At 44.7% G+C, this 16,102-nt stretch overlaps 1 protein-coding gene across 2 annotated transcripts in view; it reads right to left on the bottom strand.

Moving 5' to 3' along the window:
• Window positions 1-16,102, bottom strand: part of Myo16 (myosin XVI) — a 450,668-nt gene that overhangs the window by 285,280 nt on the left and 149,286 nt on the right. For both annotated transcript variants that reach the window (XM_060381367.1, XM_060381366.1), the window contains exons 3-4: window positions 12,777-12,847; window positions 6,178-6,321 (exon numbers count right to left, since the gene is read on the bottom strand). In XM_060381367.1, the coding sequence (XP_060237350.1) occupies window positions 6,178-6,321; window positions 12,777-12,847 (215 nt within the window). The remainder of the gene's footprint in view (window positions 1-6,177; window positions 6,322-12,776; window positions 12,848-16,102) is intronic.

The raw sequence follows: 16,102 nt of genomic DNA, 5'->3' as shown, positions 1-16,102 counted from the left end.
CACATGAACTTAGTATGTTCTTCTAGCATGCTCCCTGTCTTCCTGGAACTGAGCTTCTGCCCAAGACTTTACAATTGCATCTTTTTCTGCAGCCCTGTGCACTTCACTTACCAACAGGCTCTCTCCCGCTTCTTTGCTTTCACATTTCTACAACCACTACAGCACTCCCGACCCAGAAGGTGTATTCCCAGGGACAGCTCTCCACTCCAGGGAAACGCATGGGTGCATGTCTCATCATTTGGAATCTATCCTGGAGTTACAACCATGAGACCAAACTCAGAGGAGGAGCTGAAGAGCTGCAGGAACACTGTCCCTTTAAACGAGGACTTTCAAGCCGGCTCTGTGCTGGGCTCAAGGGGCAAAGCTGAGTTATTGCACACACCCTTTCTTAGCCCTTCCCAAGATTACAATGCCCGGAACACCTCGAAGGCACAGGCACGCCACCTCTTCTGAGATGGAAGGGGACGACGACGCTTTAACTAAAAGCCTAAATGGACGGAGGTGAATGGCTCCAGGAGACAGAGATTTGCCTGCCACACTTATTCTAGTTCACTTGTGGAGAAAAGAAAGATGGTATATTTTACTGGAAACAGACATTCTAAATTATGAAGTGATAATCATCTGTAACTAGGAGGAAGTAGAAACTACGTTGCCAAAAATATTCCTAAAATAGCATAGCACCTAAACACAGCAACCACACAGCCCTGGATTCATGTTTGGAGTGTTTTAAACTGTGGAAAATACTCAGAACATTATGTAAATTTAAAAATCCTTGAGAATAATCAGTATGTACCTGAGTAATTCCAAACATTAAGTGAGTGTTCTACATACATACACATCTGCACACACACTTACACATGTGCACATACAAACATGCATGTGGAAATGTATAGTGTGAACCTAGTATGAATCCAGGCACACACATGCACACACACAGACATATATATGTGTATATGAATATGCATGTATACACATATATATCCATATAATATACACATATACACTTGACACATGGACACACATGCACCTCCAACATATGCATGGACATTGTGTACACATAAGTACACACATGGGCATTATAAACACACACACAGGGGAAGAAAACTGGAAGTGTAAGTAATCTTTCTCATCTTTCCTTCTTTCTGTCTTTCTTTCATTTTTTTTTATATCCAATGCTTCTGAAGTAAATAGTTCTTGCAATTAGGGGGGAAAACAGCTAACAAAAAAGGATGTCGGAAATCACACACACCAGCTGTACTTCGCTGACACAAATTACACTTTAAGAATTAGCTTCTCCCTAAAAGCATCAGGTACAGGCCGGGGCCACCTTCCTCTTCTCTCTTGAATGCTTCTGAATTGCTGCCATTATTTATGTGAACAAACATCATGATTTAAATAACTATGTAAAATCATAAATTTAATGATGCTCATGTTTGAATTTTATGCTTTTGTATTTTAAAACCATTCCTTCTTATGTGGTTAAGTGTGATAAAGATGAACCTATTAAGAACATTAGATACTCCCGGATGGACAACACCACAGAAAACCACACTGATCAAAATGTAGAGGACAGCTCATGTTGCCAGTCCCAGCAGACACCTACGACTCAACCCTTACCCAGTGCTCAATGTGCTAAAGAGGAAGAAGAGCTTACAAGACAGAGGACCAGGAAGCCTGCCGTGAGATTGTATCCGCTAGGAACAATTTCAGCAATGGTACCTCACCCATATGGCTGCCACACAAGATGTGAACAAAGATGCCATCAGTAGACACGCTGACCTGGGCAGGAAGGGCCTCCTGGAGCCCCGCCCCTAGACAAAGTGCTACCTTAACCGAGGAATGTGGAGATGAGAGAAACTGTCTTCCCCGGAGCCATGAATTTGAAAGGGTGTAAGGACTGGTGCATGGAAGGGGTTGAAGGGAGGGAGAAAAGGGAAGGGGAGAAATGATGTAATTATATTTTAATTTTAATCTAAAAGATAAAGTATACATTTAAAAAAACTGTTAGAAATCTTTGGAAATGTTGAGTAACTGTAAGTACAGGACACAGAAAACCAAGTCAGCTGAAGCTGCTAACAAACACAGCAACTGTCTCTCCACAAGGGATGAGAGAGTCTTCGGAGAACACAAACTAATGCCTGGCCTTGTGCACTAGAGAACAGGCCTTACTCCTGGGCAGTGGGATGTGGCCACTCAGGCCACAGAGAACTGAGGACTGCCAACATAGCCACAGCACAGCCTCAGCCTCGGTAGAGCGTCCCTGAGGACCTGAAGTTTCTTTCAACTCTAAACAAACACAATGTTCCAGGGTCCCCTGTAAATCAATGCCTGGTGTAAAATCCTGAGTCCGTGTTGCATCCTTGACAGCCACTGACTGGACGCTGTGACAGGAACTCCTGTCAGTCTGCTCAGTGATGTTGATCAGAACTCATCTGAACTCCAAAAGTCCACGGGGTCCTTCCCCTCCCTCCGTTCCTTTGCTTTTGGATTGCTTTTGTTTAGACAGTCTCCCTGTGTGCCCTTGGCTACCCTTGTGGTTGGTCCTTTTATCTGCCTTCTGAGTGTCAGGATTACAGATGTGGACCACCACATCTAGATAAGACTCCTTCAAAGGAAAACAAAGCGACAATCTTCCAAAGAAACAGATTTATGTGCATACACACATAAATGCATGCAGACACACACACACACATACACACACACACACACACACACACACACACACACACACGCATCATGTCTTACAGAGCAGCTCTGTCACACACTTAATATTTCTGACATATAAAGAGATCTCCCCCCAGCAACTTAAGGTCATACACTCTTTGAAATTAAAGTGAGAACCTCCAACCCCACACCAGCACTAACTGTAGAGGCTCTTTAAGGGTCAAGGGCAGTGTGCCTTGTGTATTTCCCTCTGGCCATTTCTTCCAGTTAAGAATGGCAGTAATATTCACACTTAAAAAAGTTACCTCGGACTCTAAATATTCTTGTCTTTGTAACTGCATCACAAAATTGACTCCAACCCTTGTGTGAATTTGTCCACTGACAGATGTACCTGATGCATGCTTTAGGAGACAGTCTTTTATGTGGGAAATCCTGGCATAGTTCTTGTTAAAGGAAATAATTTTTAAAAGAATACAATAAGAATAGCGTATACTGTTTCTACATGAGCATTTTCACTCGTCTATAATTATAGCTTCTACACTTATATATGTAAGCAGCACATTATCTATACATCTCATATTCACAGTTTCTGCTGGAAAGTCCTGTTTTATTTTTTGATCTATTAGACTTCAGTTTCCGGTTTTGAGCAGGATCCCATTCACAGACTGACAGTTGACAGTGTGGACTGTTCCCTTCCACAGTGCACCCCTCCCCCCCCCACCGCGTGGCCACACCCTGTGCTGCAGCAATGGCCTGCTGTAGGCGACGGTCTCCAGCTGACGCGCGCCATGCCCAGGCTTTCCCCAGGTCATAGCCCGCCGTTAGCCTGCTGCGGACCGGGCACCACAGCGGAGCCCACTCTGTCCTTTTTACGTGTGGGAGTTCTTGGATTTCCACTGATTTTTACAGCCTTGGGAAAGAGAGACACATTACTATGTATTTCGTACAACGGCCCTTGAATGGGGTCCATGTGAAAACTTTCACGTCATTCTTGCTTTGTGTGTTTCAGTAGAACACCAGGGCTGTGGAGTGCCATTATCATCACCCCAAGGTCACATGAAATGAACACATCATGTCAGTGCTGAGCTGGGCCTTGACTCTGATCTGAGGGAGCTCTGGACAGGTGCTGATTACATCCTCTCTTCCTCTCCACACTGCCAGCTTCAGAAGGAATCCCTGGGACAGCACAGTATCTGAGGACAGCGGAGTGCTCTGGCAGCTTGAGAGCACAGGTCCACACGGGTCTTTCACAACTCGCCTGCACAGGAGATTGTGTACTATCTCCTGCTGGACTGCAGACCAAGAATGGAGCCGTGCAAGGGGAATTCTGAGTGCTCATGAGAAAACGCCAAGAAAACAAGACAGGTGTCCTGTGGAGTCAGTTTCTTCAAAACCATGCAATTATCCTTGGAATGTCCTTTCTTGCTCCTCTGAGGTGCAGTGGATAGGCCTGAATTTACATCACATGCTATTATGCCCCTATTAAAAATATGCCCCTATTTAAAAAAATAAGACGTTGCCATGTGTGGCTTGTCCTTGTGATTGAACACCGATTCCTTAACCCTCAATGGATTCTCGGCTGATTCTCCTTAACCCTCAGAATATAAAGGGCTAATGCTCTGATGACTTTGGCTACTGCATGAGACTTTAGGCCGTGTCATCTTAGGCCTGCTCTCCCAGGGTCACCTGCCAGGGAGAATAGTAAACACACTCCCATTTATGTAGTAAGCTTGGGCACAGAGATATTTATTGTTGTCTCTCTTACATTATCATTTATTATGGCCACTTTTGATTGTTTCTCAAATTGTCCCAGCTCAGGCCTTTGGGAAGGGTCTCTGTCACTCTCCTCTGCATCCTTTTCAAAGCTTGCTTCCCTCCCACTACAGATGATGGAAACTCAGTTTTGCAAATCTCCATCCCTTGCTTGGACTCAGTCATCTCTTCTCTATTTAGCTGACTTGTAGGAGAAAGTCCTGCTGTTGCTTCACAGAGCTACCCTGCGCTGTCTACTGGGCTTTTATAGCAAACTATTTAATTTTAGCTTTGGCTTTTAATCTGTGTTAGCCAATGTTTTCCTGTGTTGAATTTTATTTATTTATGATCTGATATTTTATCATTTTTTTCTACTTGATTAGGTTTAAATTGTTCATCTTTCTTTAACTTGTTACATAGAAAGCAAAAGTTATTCGTTGTTTCTGCTGAGAGTGTGGAGGAAATAAACCATGATTTAAACAAGTTCCATACTTGCAATGAGGCATGATGTTGAAAAATGGAGGTGACACACTGATAATTTCAGGGATAAACAAGTGTCATGTTCAGAAATTTGGAGGATGGCGTGAGTGCAGAGGGCGACTATGAAGAACTCTAACCCTATGCGGCTGTGTAAGGACTCCAGCAGTGACTCTGGCAACAGTGCATGGTATCTGTCCCAAGTTAGGAAGGCTCTTCTTCAGAGTCATTCTTCTCAACATGTACTCGGAGGGCTGGGAGGGATGTCACTGTTTATTGATTTTCCTTGGAAGGAGCTGTTTAACTTCAACGTACACAAACTCTGCATTGATTCCCTCATTCACAGAGTCTCAGAGGGACCTGAGGAATTTCCCACCATGCAGCGCATCCTCGCTGTGAGACCTTCCTTGTATGTTGATACCTCTCAGGCACCAGTTTTCCCATCCATGCTTACTCCAATCTTGCTTATAAACATGCAGTGTTCTTTTTCAGGGTGCAGCAGCCTGGGCGTGTGCTGCCTCCAGTCCTCAGTGGCATTCTGAAGGTCACACTTCCCATGACTACAGTCTCTCTGGGCAAGGTTGGCCAGGGATCCACAGAGGCCCTCCTAATGGCCGTGCCATCACTGTGTAGCCATGCTCAAGCTCAGCCTTTCTGTTATTAAGGTCCACAGCATCCATTCTGCAATGTCACAGGTACAGTAGTCTGGATCTGCCTCCCTCAGAGACCACATAAAGACGCCAGCCTTCTCCCTGCACCTTTCCCAGAGGCTTGGCTTTCTAGACTAGAGGGGGTCATGTTGGCTGGCAACGGAACCAAGTTTGTGAACCCTGCTGTGCATATAAAGAAAAAGTCCTACCCAGTGGTGTGTATTCAAGCATGGGAAGAGGTTGTTGTTATTCTATATACAGATGCTGTACTTGCATCATTTCTACCTCTCCCCCTCCAGCTCCTGTGTCCTCCCCACTCTCTCATGATCCCACTGGAAAAAGTCTTCTCAAAGGTTCAACTGCAGTTGTCTCCATGTGAATTCTTGCGAACAAGCACGGCCATTCCACTAACACTGATGTGTACCAAAGCATGTAATTCTAAAGCTTGTTATAACATGAACATGAGCTTCATGATTGACAACTTTAGTTTCTAGTTATCTGAACTCTTGGGGCATGCATGGTGACATAGATACATGCTTTTCCCCAAAAGTAATGTGACGCATTGAAAGATATTATTAAATGCAATCTGTCATCAAGTCTTCAAGTGCTAGGTAGACTGGATGAATGTACTTACTAATATGAGCAACAGGACAATATCAGGGTTGTCACAGGCACAGGCAATGTGCATTGGTGTCCAAAAGTCCTCATCCTGGTGGTTGACATTGACACCCCTGTCAATGAGGACTTCTGCAATGAAGACGTTGTCATAGCGAGCACACTGAAAAAATATAGAAAGGAAACACAAGCTATAATAACAATGCAAACAACACTGACAATTAGAACACAATGGGTGAACCCAAAAATGTGTTCTCCATCCCCAGCGAGACTAAGGGGAAGGGGCAGATGTCACATTAATGGGAAAATTTGGCAACAGATGTTGGGGATGAAAAATAAATAGGAGCATATGTGTTAAAAGTTAAAGCATATCTTGATTAGGTTCTTGGACCACGTACAGTGAGTTTTCTAAAGTGTGCTTTCGAGTGTGTTATCCTTCTGATTCAAAACATAATTCATTAGGACTATTAATAGGAACATAGCATTTCTTTTCTGTGATAGATATGCTTTCTGTAGGATTTATGTATATGCTTAGAACAGACTTTTCTGTCCAATTCATTCAGTATTCCCACTATGACAATTCATCCCCCATTTACTAGACAGCACAGTGAAGAACACAGTGTTGGAGGAGCCTGCTGCTGAGTGGCAGTCACCAGCACCTCCATCTGCTACAATCAGTCTCCATGGAGATGGAAGTCAAGAGCTCAGCTATGGCTCTACAGTTAAGAGTGTATACTACTCTCACACTGGACCCAAGTTCAGTTCCCAGCATCCATGCTGGCAGGCTCACAAGAGCCTGAAACTCCGTCTTCAGGGATCTGACGCTCTCTCCTGGCCTCCACTGGCACACACACACACACACACACACACACACACACACACACACACAATCTCAGGGAACAGACTACATAAGCCCTAGCATTGTTGAATTTACTACCTTGAGAGACTTCTGAAGCCACAACATGGGAGGAGGGTTCAGTACAACTAGGGCTCATTTTCAAAACCTACAGAGTTGATGACACATAGTGGCAGAGAGAGGACAGTTGTGTCAGGGAAGAACAGCTGAATGAGGATGGGCATGGTTCTCCAGAGGCACCCATGACACACACAGTAGAAACTGGCACCTGTTCCCTCGGGGCAGACTGGTCACCTGTGTCTGTCTTCAATGGAGAGATCACCAAGTTTCGAATAAATGCTGCTCTATTCCCACCAAATCACAATGTCAAGCCCCACCAGCAGGACCAAAATGTTTATAAGTCACTTAAAGTTCTCCAAAGTACTGAAACAATCTTCTAGTATTTCACAGGCAAAATATCCCATGTCGAGAGAATCCAGTACAAACTATAGAGAAGTATCAAAACAGCATATTTAAATGTGATCCACCAGACTGGAAGTGAGTGACCAATGGCACCCAGAAGAGGGGCAGTGTCTAGAACTCACAGCAGAGGACTGGAACCACTGTAGGCAAGCCACAGTGAGGGACAGGTTCCTGAGGCATGAGAGTCACAAGGTCAGGGCCAATCTGGAAACAGAGAAAGATGATGATAGACAGACAGACAGACAGATAAAGAGTGGTTTGGAGAAAATGAACATATTGTTTTAAAGTTACATGTAAAGGAATAGAATCACGCTTGAAGCTACTGGGATGAATTAGTCATGCCCCAAGAATACTGAAACACAGAAACACTGAACTAAGTTCTGTGTATATCACATAAGAACATAAACCTGAATCACAGAAAATAATCCAAAAGAAGACAGAAAAACTGTGTTTTGGGGGTGGGATGTCAAATGGGGTTTATAGACAAAAAGCAAATGCCAGATTTATTCTAAGCACGCCAGAAGTCTGATGGTCACCGTAACTTAAAGGTGGAGGTTGAAAGGTTGAATAATTGTCTAAACGAAACCCTGAATATTGCTCATCCATGCAGGCAGGGGTGAGTCTGCTAATCTCAGCACCCCCTGGCCATCCTTGCTGGTGCAATGAGGAATGAAAAACAACAACAATGTTGGCATTAAGCCCACCTCCACTCACAGAGGACATGCCGATATTCTCAATATATAGAAAAGACCATCATAGCTCCTAGGTATATATGGCAGAGTTGTAGGACACAAGGTCAGAGGGAAAACTCAGAATTTCTATACACTAGTAACAAAAGTTTGGAAAATTTACAAAACTGAATAGTTTTTGAAACATTTATGATCAAGACAAACAAAAACATGTAAGACCAGCATTCTGAAAGCAACAAAGCATTGGTGTGGCCACATCTCATAAGCTGGGAGAAGCTTACACATAGAGTGTTATTGAGGCAGAAAACATGGGACTGTTAACTGAGTCTTCCCATGTCTGTCTACATTTAATTAAAATGCAGCCAGAATCCTCACAGGTGTATCTGCATGCACCAAAACCCTGAAGCTAAGATTCATAGGTTAATGCATAGGACCCAGAAAGCCTCAGGGTCATGGACAAGAAAACAAAGTTTGTGGACTGAGAGTATCCAGCATCTAGACAGAAAGTTGTGATCAATACAGTGTAATACTGACACAGAGGCAGAGGAGCCACCGGGACACACACCAGAATTGGGAATGGTTCAGAACATAGAGCCGACTGATGTCTGAGACACTCTCAAAGGGAATTCGGTGGCAATGGCTGTTCTTCCAGTAAATCGTGGCAGGGCAGTTGGGTATGTGTGCACATCACACCTGCAGCCATGCAGTTTGTACCACAGATAACACTCACTCATTAAGGAAAAGAGAAGACAAATTCAAAGTCTAAAATCACACACACACACACACACACACACACACACACACACAATCTAAAACAGCACAAGGGGGAAGGCCCTGACATAAGGCCATGATCAGGGACATTCACAAGCATCCTGGATGGGGTCGAAGCAGCAGCTAAACCAGACAAATGTGGCTGCTGGATGGAAAAGCATCGACTTCACACAGTCTCATGTCCCCAGCCACGCGTGTCACCGTTAAAGCACTGGAGGACTTGGTGGTGTGAGCTGGGATCTGCCCACACAGCATCAGTCTTAGGAAGGATGCAGGGCAGGGGCCTTAGAATCAGTCCCCAGCGAGCTGGGGTAGAGAGTGGTCTGCATCCATATGGAGGTAGCTCTTCGCTTTTCTTCCTCTTTGGACAGCTCCGCGCATCTTTCCGGTCTGCGCCGTGAAGAGAGCCCTGTGGAGCCCTGCAGAGAGCTCAGCGTGCTTTCCCTGCAAGCATGAGGGTCTGAGTCCAAATCCCTAATGCCTACGCAGAAAGTCAGTTATGGCTTTTCATGCCTGTCCCTGCCGGGACTCCAGGAAGAGGGGAAAGAAGGGAGGAGACTGTAGGTTCTGAGAGATTGCTGGCCAGTGAGGGTCCAGTTTAGTGAGAGTCTGTCAGGTGGAGTACGATGGATATTCCAGAGGCAGGAATGTACCTCACACTCACCCGCCTGCACCTCCTCCATACACACACACACACACACACACCACACTTACACATAAACACAAACACTTTCTTGACAGGGACCTCAGGAATCCACACTTAGACCTCACACTAATATGCATACACCCCCACCTCCCACACCCCATCCCTCGCACACAAAGACATCCCTGACCTGGAGTGTGGGAATTCACACTTACACCTCGTACTTGGGAGTTTGGAATTTCACAGTCTTTCAAGGAGAATGAAAACGTTAATTAGATGCAAAGCTGAAAGTGACACCCACCCTTCTCTAGCCATGTACTTTGTGATTCACACCTCTAAGGATTATGAATAATAATTTGACAGCAATAAATGCCTCTAATCACACTTGTCTGCAGAGATTATGAAGGCTGCGCACTCCTGTAACAGCGCTCTACAATATTATCACTGCTTTGCCAGGCTCATGCTCCCTAAAAAGAATTTTCCTCAAGCTGACGCCACTTCCTCACTATCCACGTTGATGATCATCACGTCAGCCAGTTTGTGGTGACACTTTACCTCACCGAGAAAACGAGCAAGATGACTCCCATGCTCAGCAGGAAGGGGAAGCATGTCTGCTGTCTCCGGTGCAGTGTCCCCAGGCTCTGCCACCCTGTCTCTCTTTCCAAGTGTCAAGCAGAACTCAGCACTGGACTGCACATAGTATAGCAGGTGGTGTCCCTCGTTCAAAGACCAAGTGCTTGGAGGACCAGGTCTGGTGTCCTCTTCAAGGCCGGTGCCCTTCTGCACAAAACCCTCTTCCCCTACAGTAAGGAGTGCGCAAAGCGAGCAGTCCTCATGTTTCTCCAAGACAAGTGGGTGCTTCCCCCCTTGGTATTGGGGGCACCTGAACATAGCCCCTGCCCAGAGTCACCTGCTCCATAACCTGTCCTCTGCCAGACTCCCAGGCTTCTGCTCAGCCCCAAAACACCATTTCTCATGCATACTTCTCTGGCATAGGAAAAATTATTGCCCCAAGGGGCCATGAAAAAGCCTAAGTATGTTCTGCATTCATTGTTAGTTCTTCTAGGACCAGAAGCTCATTTTAATGTTTCTTTCTAAGCTATGCCTCATCTTTATATTATCTATATAGCTATCTATCCATCCATGTATCTATTATAATGTATCTACTATACACAGATGGGTAATCCATGCACTTCTATTATCTATTTATCTCATCATCTGTGTATCTACTCTCTATCAGTCACACGTCATGTATCTATCATCTCTCCATCAACCCATGTCATCTATATAACGATCTATTATCTATTCCTTCACCCACATATTTGTCCTCTGTCAATAAATATCTATCTGTCTATCTATCATCTGTCTATCTACCATATATAATCTTATCTCTATCTTTATCCCTCTACAGTGTGTCAGCCCACCCTAACATCTTTCATCTCTACATATCGATTATCTATCTCGTCATCTATGTATATGTCTCCCTCATCCCCTCCTCTCCTCTCCTCTCCATTGTTACTCAGTTATATTACACTCTCTGTTCTTTACCCAGCTTTTCTGTGTTCCAGTGTGTCTTGGATATTTTTGTAGCTATCATGACATGAATTTCTTTTCTTTGTATTAAAACAAGAATCCACCCAGTAGATGGATATCTCTAATGTCTGTGAAGTTTCACTATAGCTTGCCTGTGGTGTAACAATGCCACAGCACAGCCTTGAGGATTTCTGAAAAATCCCTCTCCATTGTGTGAGTATCGGCAGGTCCTTCTCTACATTCATTAACTAAAGCCAATGTCACAAACATACAACATTTTATTAAAGCTTACATAATTCCACTCCTCACTTCATAAATTCTTACAAAGATTTAAAATTGAGGATTGCTCTACGGTGTTCCCATGAGACAAATTCCTGGGGGCATAGACATGGCTGCCTTTCCACTATCTCTAAGGCTATCATCTAGTACTTGATACCTGCCATTTATTTGCTGTAGGAATTTTTAAGGACCAGCAATTAGGCAAAGAGACGGAGTCAAGTATGCTTTCAAAGATGAAATTAAAAAGAAGTTAAAATATATACAAGTAAAAATAGTAATCTTTCTATAGAATCTATATCAACCTTAGCCCTACTTAATTCCCATGCAAGTGTTCTTTTTTTTTTTTTTCCTAGGCCATCCAAAAGAAAACTCTTGAAGAAACCAGCACCTGGAGTCTGGTGCTCGCTGAGAAATACTGGATTTATATAAACGCTGCCCTGGGAAAGCCCGGCCGTGTTTACAGCTTGTTACCTCATCCCCACGCACAGGCACTGTGCTGCCTCCCTGCAAGACATCCCTGGAGCAGTGTGTAATTAGGACCAAGGCTAAGGGCGTCAGGCATCCCAACGTGGGATGCTCCAGGCGTGGGCTCCGCATGAGGCTCCTCACACTTGGCATTCTAGATGGCTAAATTGCCTTCCTCAGCACCTAAGGCATTCTGAAACCCTGTAATTTCTCTCTCTCTAGCAACCTTCAATTGTTCCCTTGTTTTTATTTACTCAGTGATCTGTGCTAAAGGAGAGTGTAGCAGTGAGGCCCCCTCCTCCGCTCAACACTGGGTTCTTTGTATATCTCCCAGACCCAACATGCGCACCAACGGCAGCATCAAATCACGCCCTTGGCCTGGGATGAAGTCTCTCAACACGGCCCTCTTCCTTCTTGCTGTCTCTTCCTGAATTCCTGTGTTCTATCAACTGAGTCTAGAGTAACAACATTCCCATTAACCAGCAGGCCATATATCCCTGGGGCTCTTTCATTCATGGCTCCTTCACCGTGTCTTGAATGCTCAATGCATTACCTGGTAAGAACACAAAACGGACTGTATATCATGGGATATACTCACTCCAGGCATTGTGACAAGATCCATTCAGAAGCAAGGGTGAAGTGTGTAAGACCTTGATAAAAGGTTCAACAGGTATAAGCAACAGAGTGAGCTGAGACTTGACATTCTTGTTCTGCCCGCTGCTACCCAGGTCTGCCGGGATCCAATGACTTCCCCTCCCTCAGCACATCAAACTCAGCAGCTCTTTACCTACACCTGTCATCTGAAACTCGCCATTTTTTTTCTGGTCACTTTTGGTTGCTCATTTTGTGACTGACTTTTGAATCCTTGGTTGACTCTCTCCAGATGTTACCATGTGGCCCCTACAAGCACGGGTTCTTACCAGGTGGAGTAAGGACCCTCCTGAGGAGATGAGAGTGTGCGGGTCCGCCCCCTCCTTCAAGAGTCGCAGCACTGCAAGAGAAGAGAGAAGCAGAGTTGGAGAAAGCATGTTCCACACCCCGAGCCCAACCTCGTAGTGTCTCTCTAGCAGCTCAGACAACAGCTGTGGGGACCCCTGAGCAAGAGCAAGTTGCTGTAAGATCCCACATCACAAATGTGCTCTCACTAGTGTCTCTCCTTGTGCCCAGACCTGTTAGCTGGCATGGAAATTTGACTGCCCACTACAGCCGTAGAAATTAATGAGCAAGCAGAACTGCCTGCTGTGCATTGGTTTGAAGCACCAAGTTTATATGTCCTTTGCAGAACAAAAGAAAACATGTACATAAAGACTCTCTAGCCTCACAAGGACATCGTTTTGCAATTTGTGAGGACCTATTCACTCAAAGCAATGAAAGTTTGCATTTTGACATTAAAGCCTCCATTTGGGCCATTAGCCTTTGCCCATGTTCCTTCTGCTGTCACATAGCACTATGGGACAAAGCCAGAAAGTCACACAGATCAGAATGTATGCCAATTATCAGAGTAAACCAACAGCTGGAAATGACCTGTGTGTCCATTTGATAGCAAGGTGAATTCATTAGCACAGTCAGTGTCAGGAGGCACTGAGGTCTGCTTGTCTCTGCTGCTTGCGGGGTCCTGATGGGGCAAGCCTCCTAGAAATGTCCTTAGGTTCCCAGACACCCCGCTGGTCTCCACCATCAGTAGCATATTCATGCTTTAAAAAAAATCACTGAGGCCAAAAAAAAAAAAAAAGTAGCGGCTACCCTTGTGTTGTTTTGGTTCTGTTGTTATTGTTGCTTTAGTTTTGGGTCAATGATTCTATGTGCCAGGGAACCAGGAACTTTTCAGTGCCTGTGCCTCAGCCTTCCCTGCAGGAATTATAGCCATGAGCTAACAGGCCCAGCAAGAGCCATGCTTACACTCAGCTGTGACACAGCACTGCTCACGGTGGCTCGCGTTCAGTCCCCCACCAAGGGATGCTGCCTTTCTACTGAGTTTCCTTTCTCTGCCTGACATCTGACCTGAAGGTGCCTTTCTGTTCTTCATAGTATCTGTGCTCCCAGGTGTCTATTCTCTTGCTTTCTCCATCACTCTGAGTGACTCCAGGAAGACATGCCATCTCAATAGGTTGGCTGCTCCTGTACAGGTTCCAGCCGCAGAGAGGACTGTAGTTATAAACTTTCACAAAGGACTTGATCTTTGATCTCTTGGTGATTTTCTTCCTGTCCACGGCAGGTGTTACTTTTTAGGGATAGCGGCTGATTCCAGCCATCAGGGCATGGCTGGAAGGGTGGTCTGAGGTTATTGCCATCATCAATATTCTTCATGATGATGGCTTTGCGTCCTGAGTAGCTACCGGCCAGGACCAGCACCACTTTCCCAGGTTTCAGGAGCTAGCCCATTTCGACAGCAAGCAGCCAGCACCCAGCAGAAAGAAAAGGACACTTCCCTAAACTGGAGTTACAGACAGTTGTGAACTGCCATGTGGATGCTGGGATTTGAACCTGGGTGCCCTGGAAAAATAGCTAGTGTTCTTAACCACTGAGCCATCTCTTCAGACTACTTTATTTATTTATTTTTAATTAGCAAAAAACTAATTTTTACTATCCTTCATTCCTGATTTTTAAAATTTGGATCTTTTGCTTTCATTTTTAGTTTTTTAAATTTTGGTCATTTTAGTTAATCAGATTTCAAGTATGTTAACCATTTCATAGAATCATTTTTTTTCTTTCAATGCTGCTTTTCTGAACATTTCTCTTGCTCATCTTCCATGAGCAATGGCTGTTGCTTTACTGGTTTTTATTTTCAAATATGTGAAGTTAGATAACTGGATATTCATATGCTTTTCTGATGTTGGCATTTATAACTATGGACTTGTACTGATCACCTCATTTAGATGGAGGCTAAACAGTTATGAAAAATGCACCATGACAGGGGACATTGGTGAGTTGTGGGTGTGTAATAGGGGTGCTGGTAGCCAACTAGGGGGTCACCAAGATCATTGCATGACATAGACAACAAGTTGAATGTCCAGGAAAGATTGTAGAGAAAGAGACATTCAACTCAAGCCCTTCAGGATGGGAGAGCCCAAGGCTGGAAGTCCTGAAAGAGATGCAGGATGGAATGTTTTATAGGACTCTGCATCCTCCCCTTGCCCCTACTGGTCCTGCTGAGATAACCATCCATGCCTCTCTGCAGTTTGTCCTCGCAGGGAGCCTGCTTTCCCTGTCATTTTCTTCCCCAATCCCCCTAACTCTCCTCATTTTAACTTACCACCCGGAAAAGAACATATATTGAGAATTAGTTACATTATGGGGTGGACAGGGTGTGGTAGTTTGAATGAGAATGGCCTCCAAAGGTTCATATGCTAGAACACCTGGTCCCCAGTTGGTGGAACTACTGCGGAAGGATTAGAAGGTGTGCTGAATGAGATGCACCAATGGGAGCAGCTTCGAGATTTCAACAGTGTCTTTTTCTGTCTCATGGTTGTTGACCAAGATGTCTGCTCTCAGGAGCTCCTGCCCACGGCCATCGTAAACTCTAATCCTCTGATACTATAAACTCAGTCAGATCACTTCTTTCATAAGGTCTTTCATCACAGCAACAGAAAAGCAGCAAAGGCATGGGGTTAGAAGCTCAACAGATGAATTGGGGAAAGGGTGTAATTCGAGCGATAGAAGCTAATTTTTATACACTTGCAAATTTTCTGAAATCCTTTATCACTCTCCGTTAAAGGCTTCTAAATTCCCTGTTTGGAGGTTAGAGATCAACGTTGGCCATGCCAACCTTCTCTATATAAAGACGCTTCCTTTGCAGCCTGTCACGTGGCCCAGCACTCATGAACTTTGCAGATGTGTGGTCTGCCAGTGTGGGAGGCAGCATAGTGCTCACAGCTGCCTGAGTGGCTTTCAAGCCTTCTGTCTCTGGCTCTGTGCGGCCATCCCATCTATCACTACAAAACTCCTGAAGTCACACGGCGAGACAAGCTGTTTCCCCTTTCAATCATCAGCTCTACCTCATCTGTCTTGGATCCTCATGTGGGCATAGGTATACTATGATTTCCTTGTCTTCAATAATTTCCCTTTTCATGCCATATCTTTATTTTTTTCTAACAACTTAACTTTCAGCGTCTTAACAAACACTTTATTTTACATGCTGAGAACTTTCAGACTGAGTCCCCTGCAGGAGGGATCATGTTATGTACCCAATGACCAGCTGCTTCTAGCCAGGATGTGAAGCTTACGGATGCTGGTTTGACTTTTCTAC

The sequence above is a fragment of the Meriones unguiculatus genome, chromosome 4 (assembly GCF_030254825.1).
Source record: "Meriones unguiculatus strain TT.TT164.6M chromosome 4, Bangor_MerUng_6.1, whole genome shotgun sequence".
Lineage (NCBI taxonomy): Eukaryota > Metazoa > Chordata > Mammalia > Rodentia > Muridae > Meriones > Meriones unguiculatus.
The sequence above is the reverse complement of the archived record's forward strand: the minus strand, read 5'-3'. Positions and strand labels throughout refer to the sequence as shown.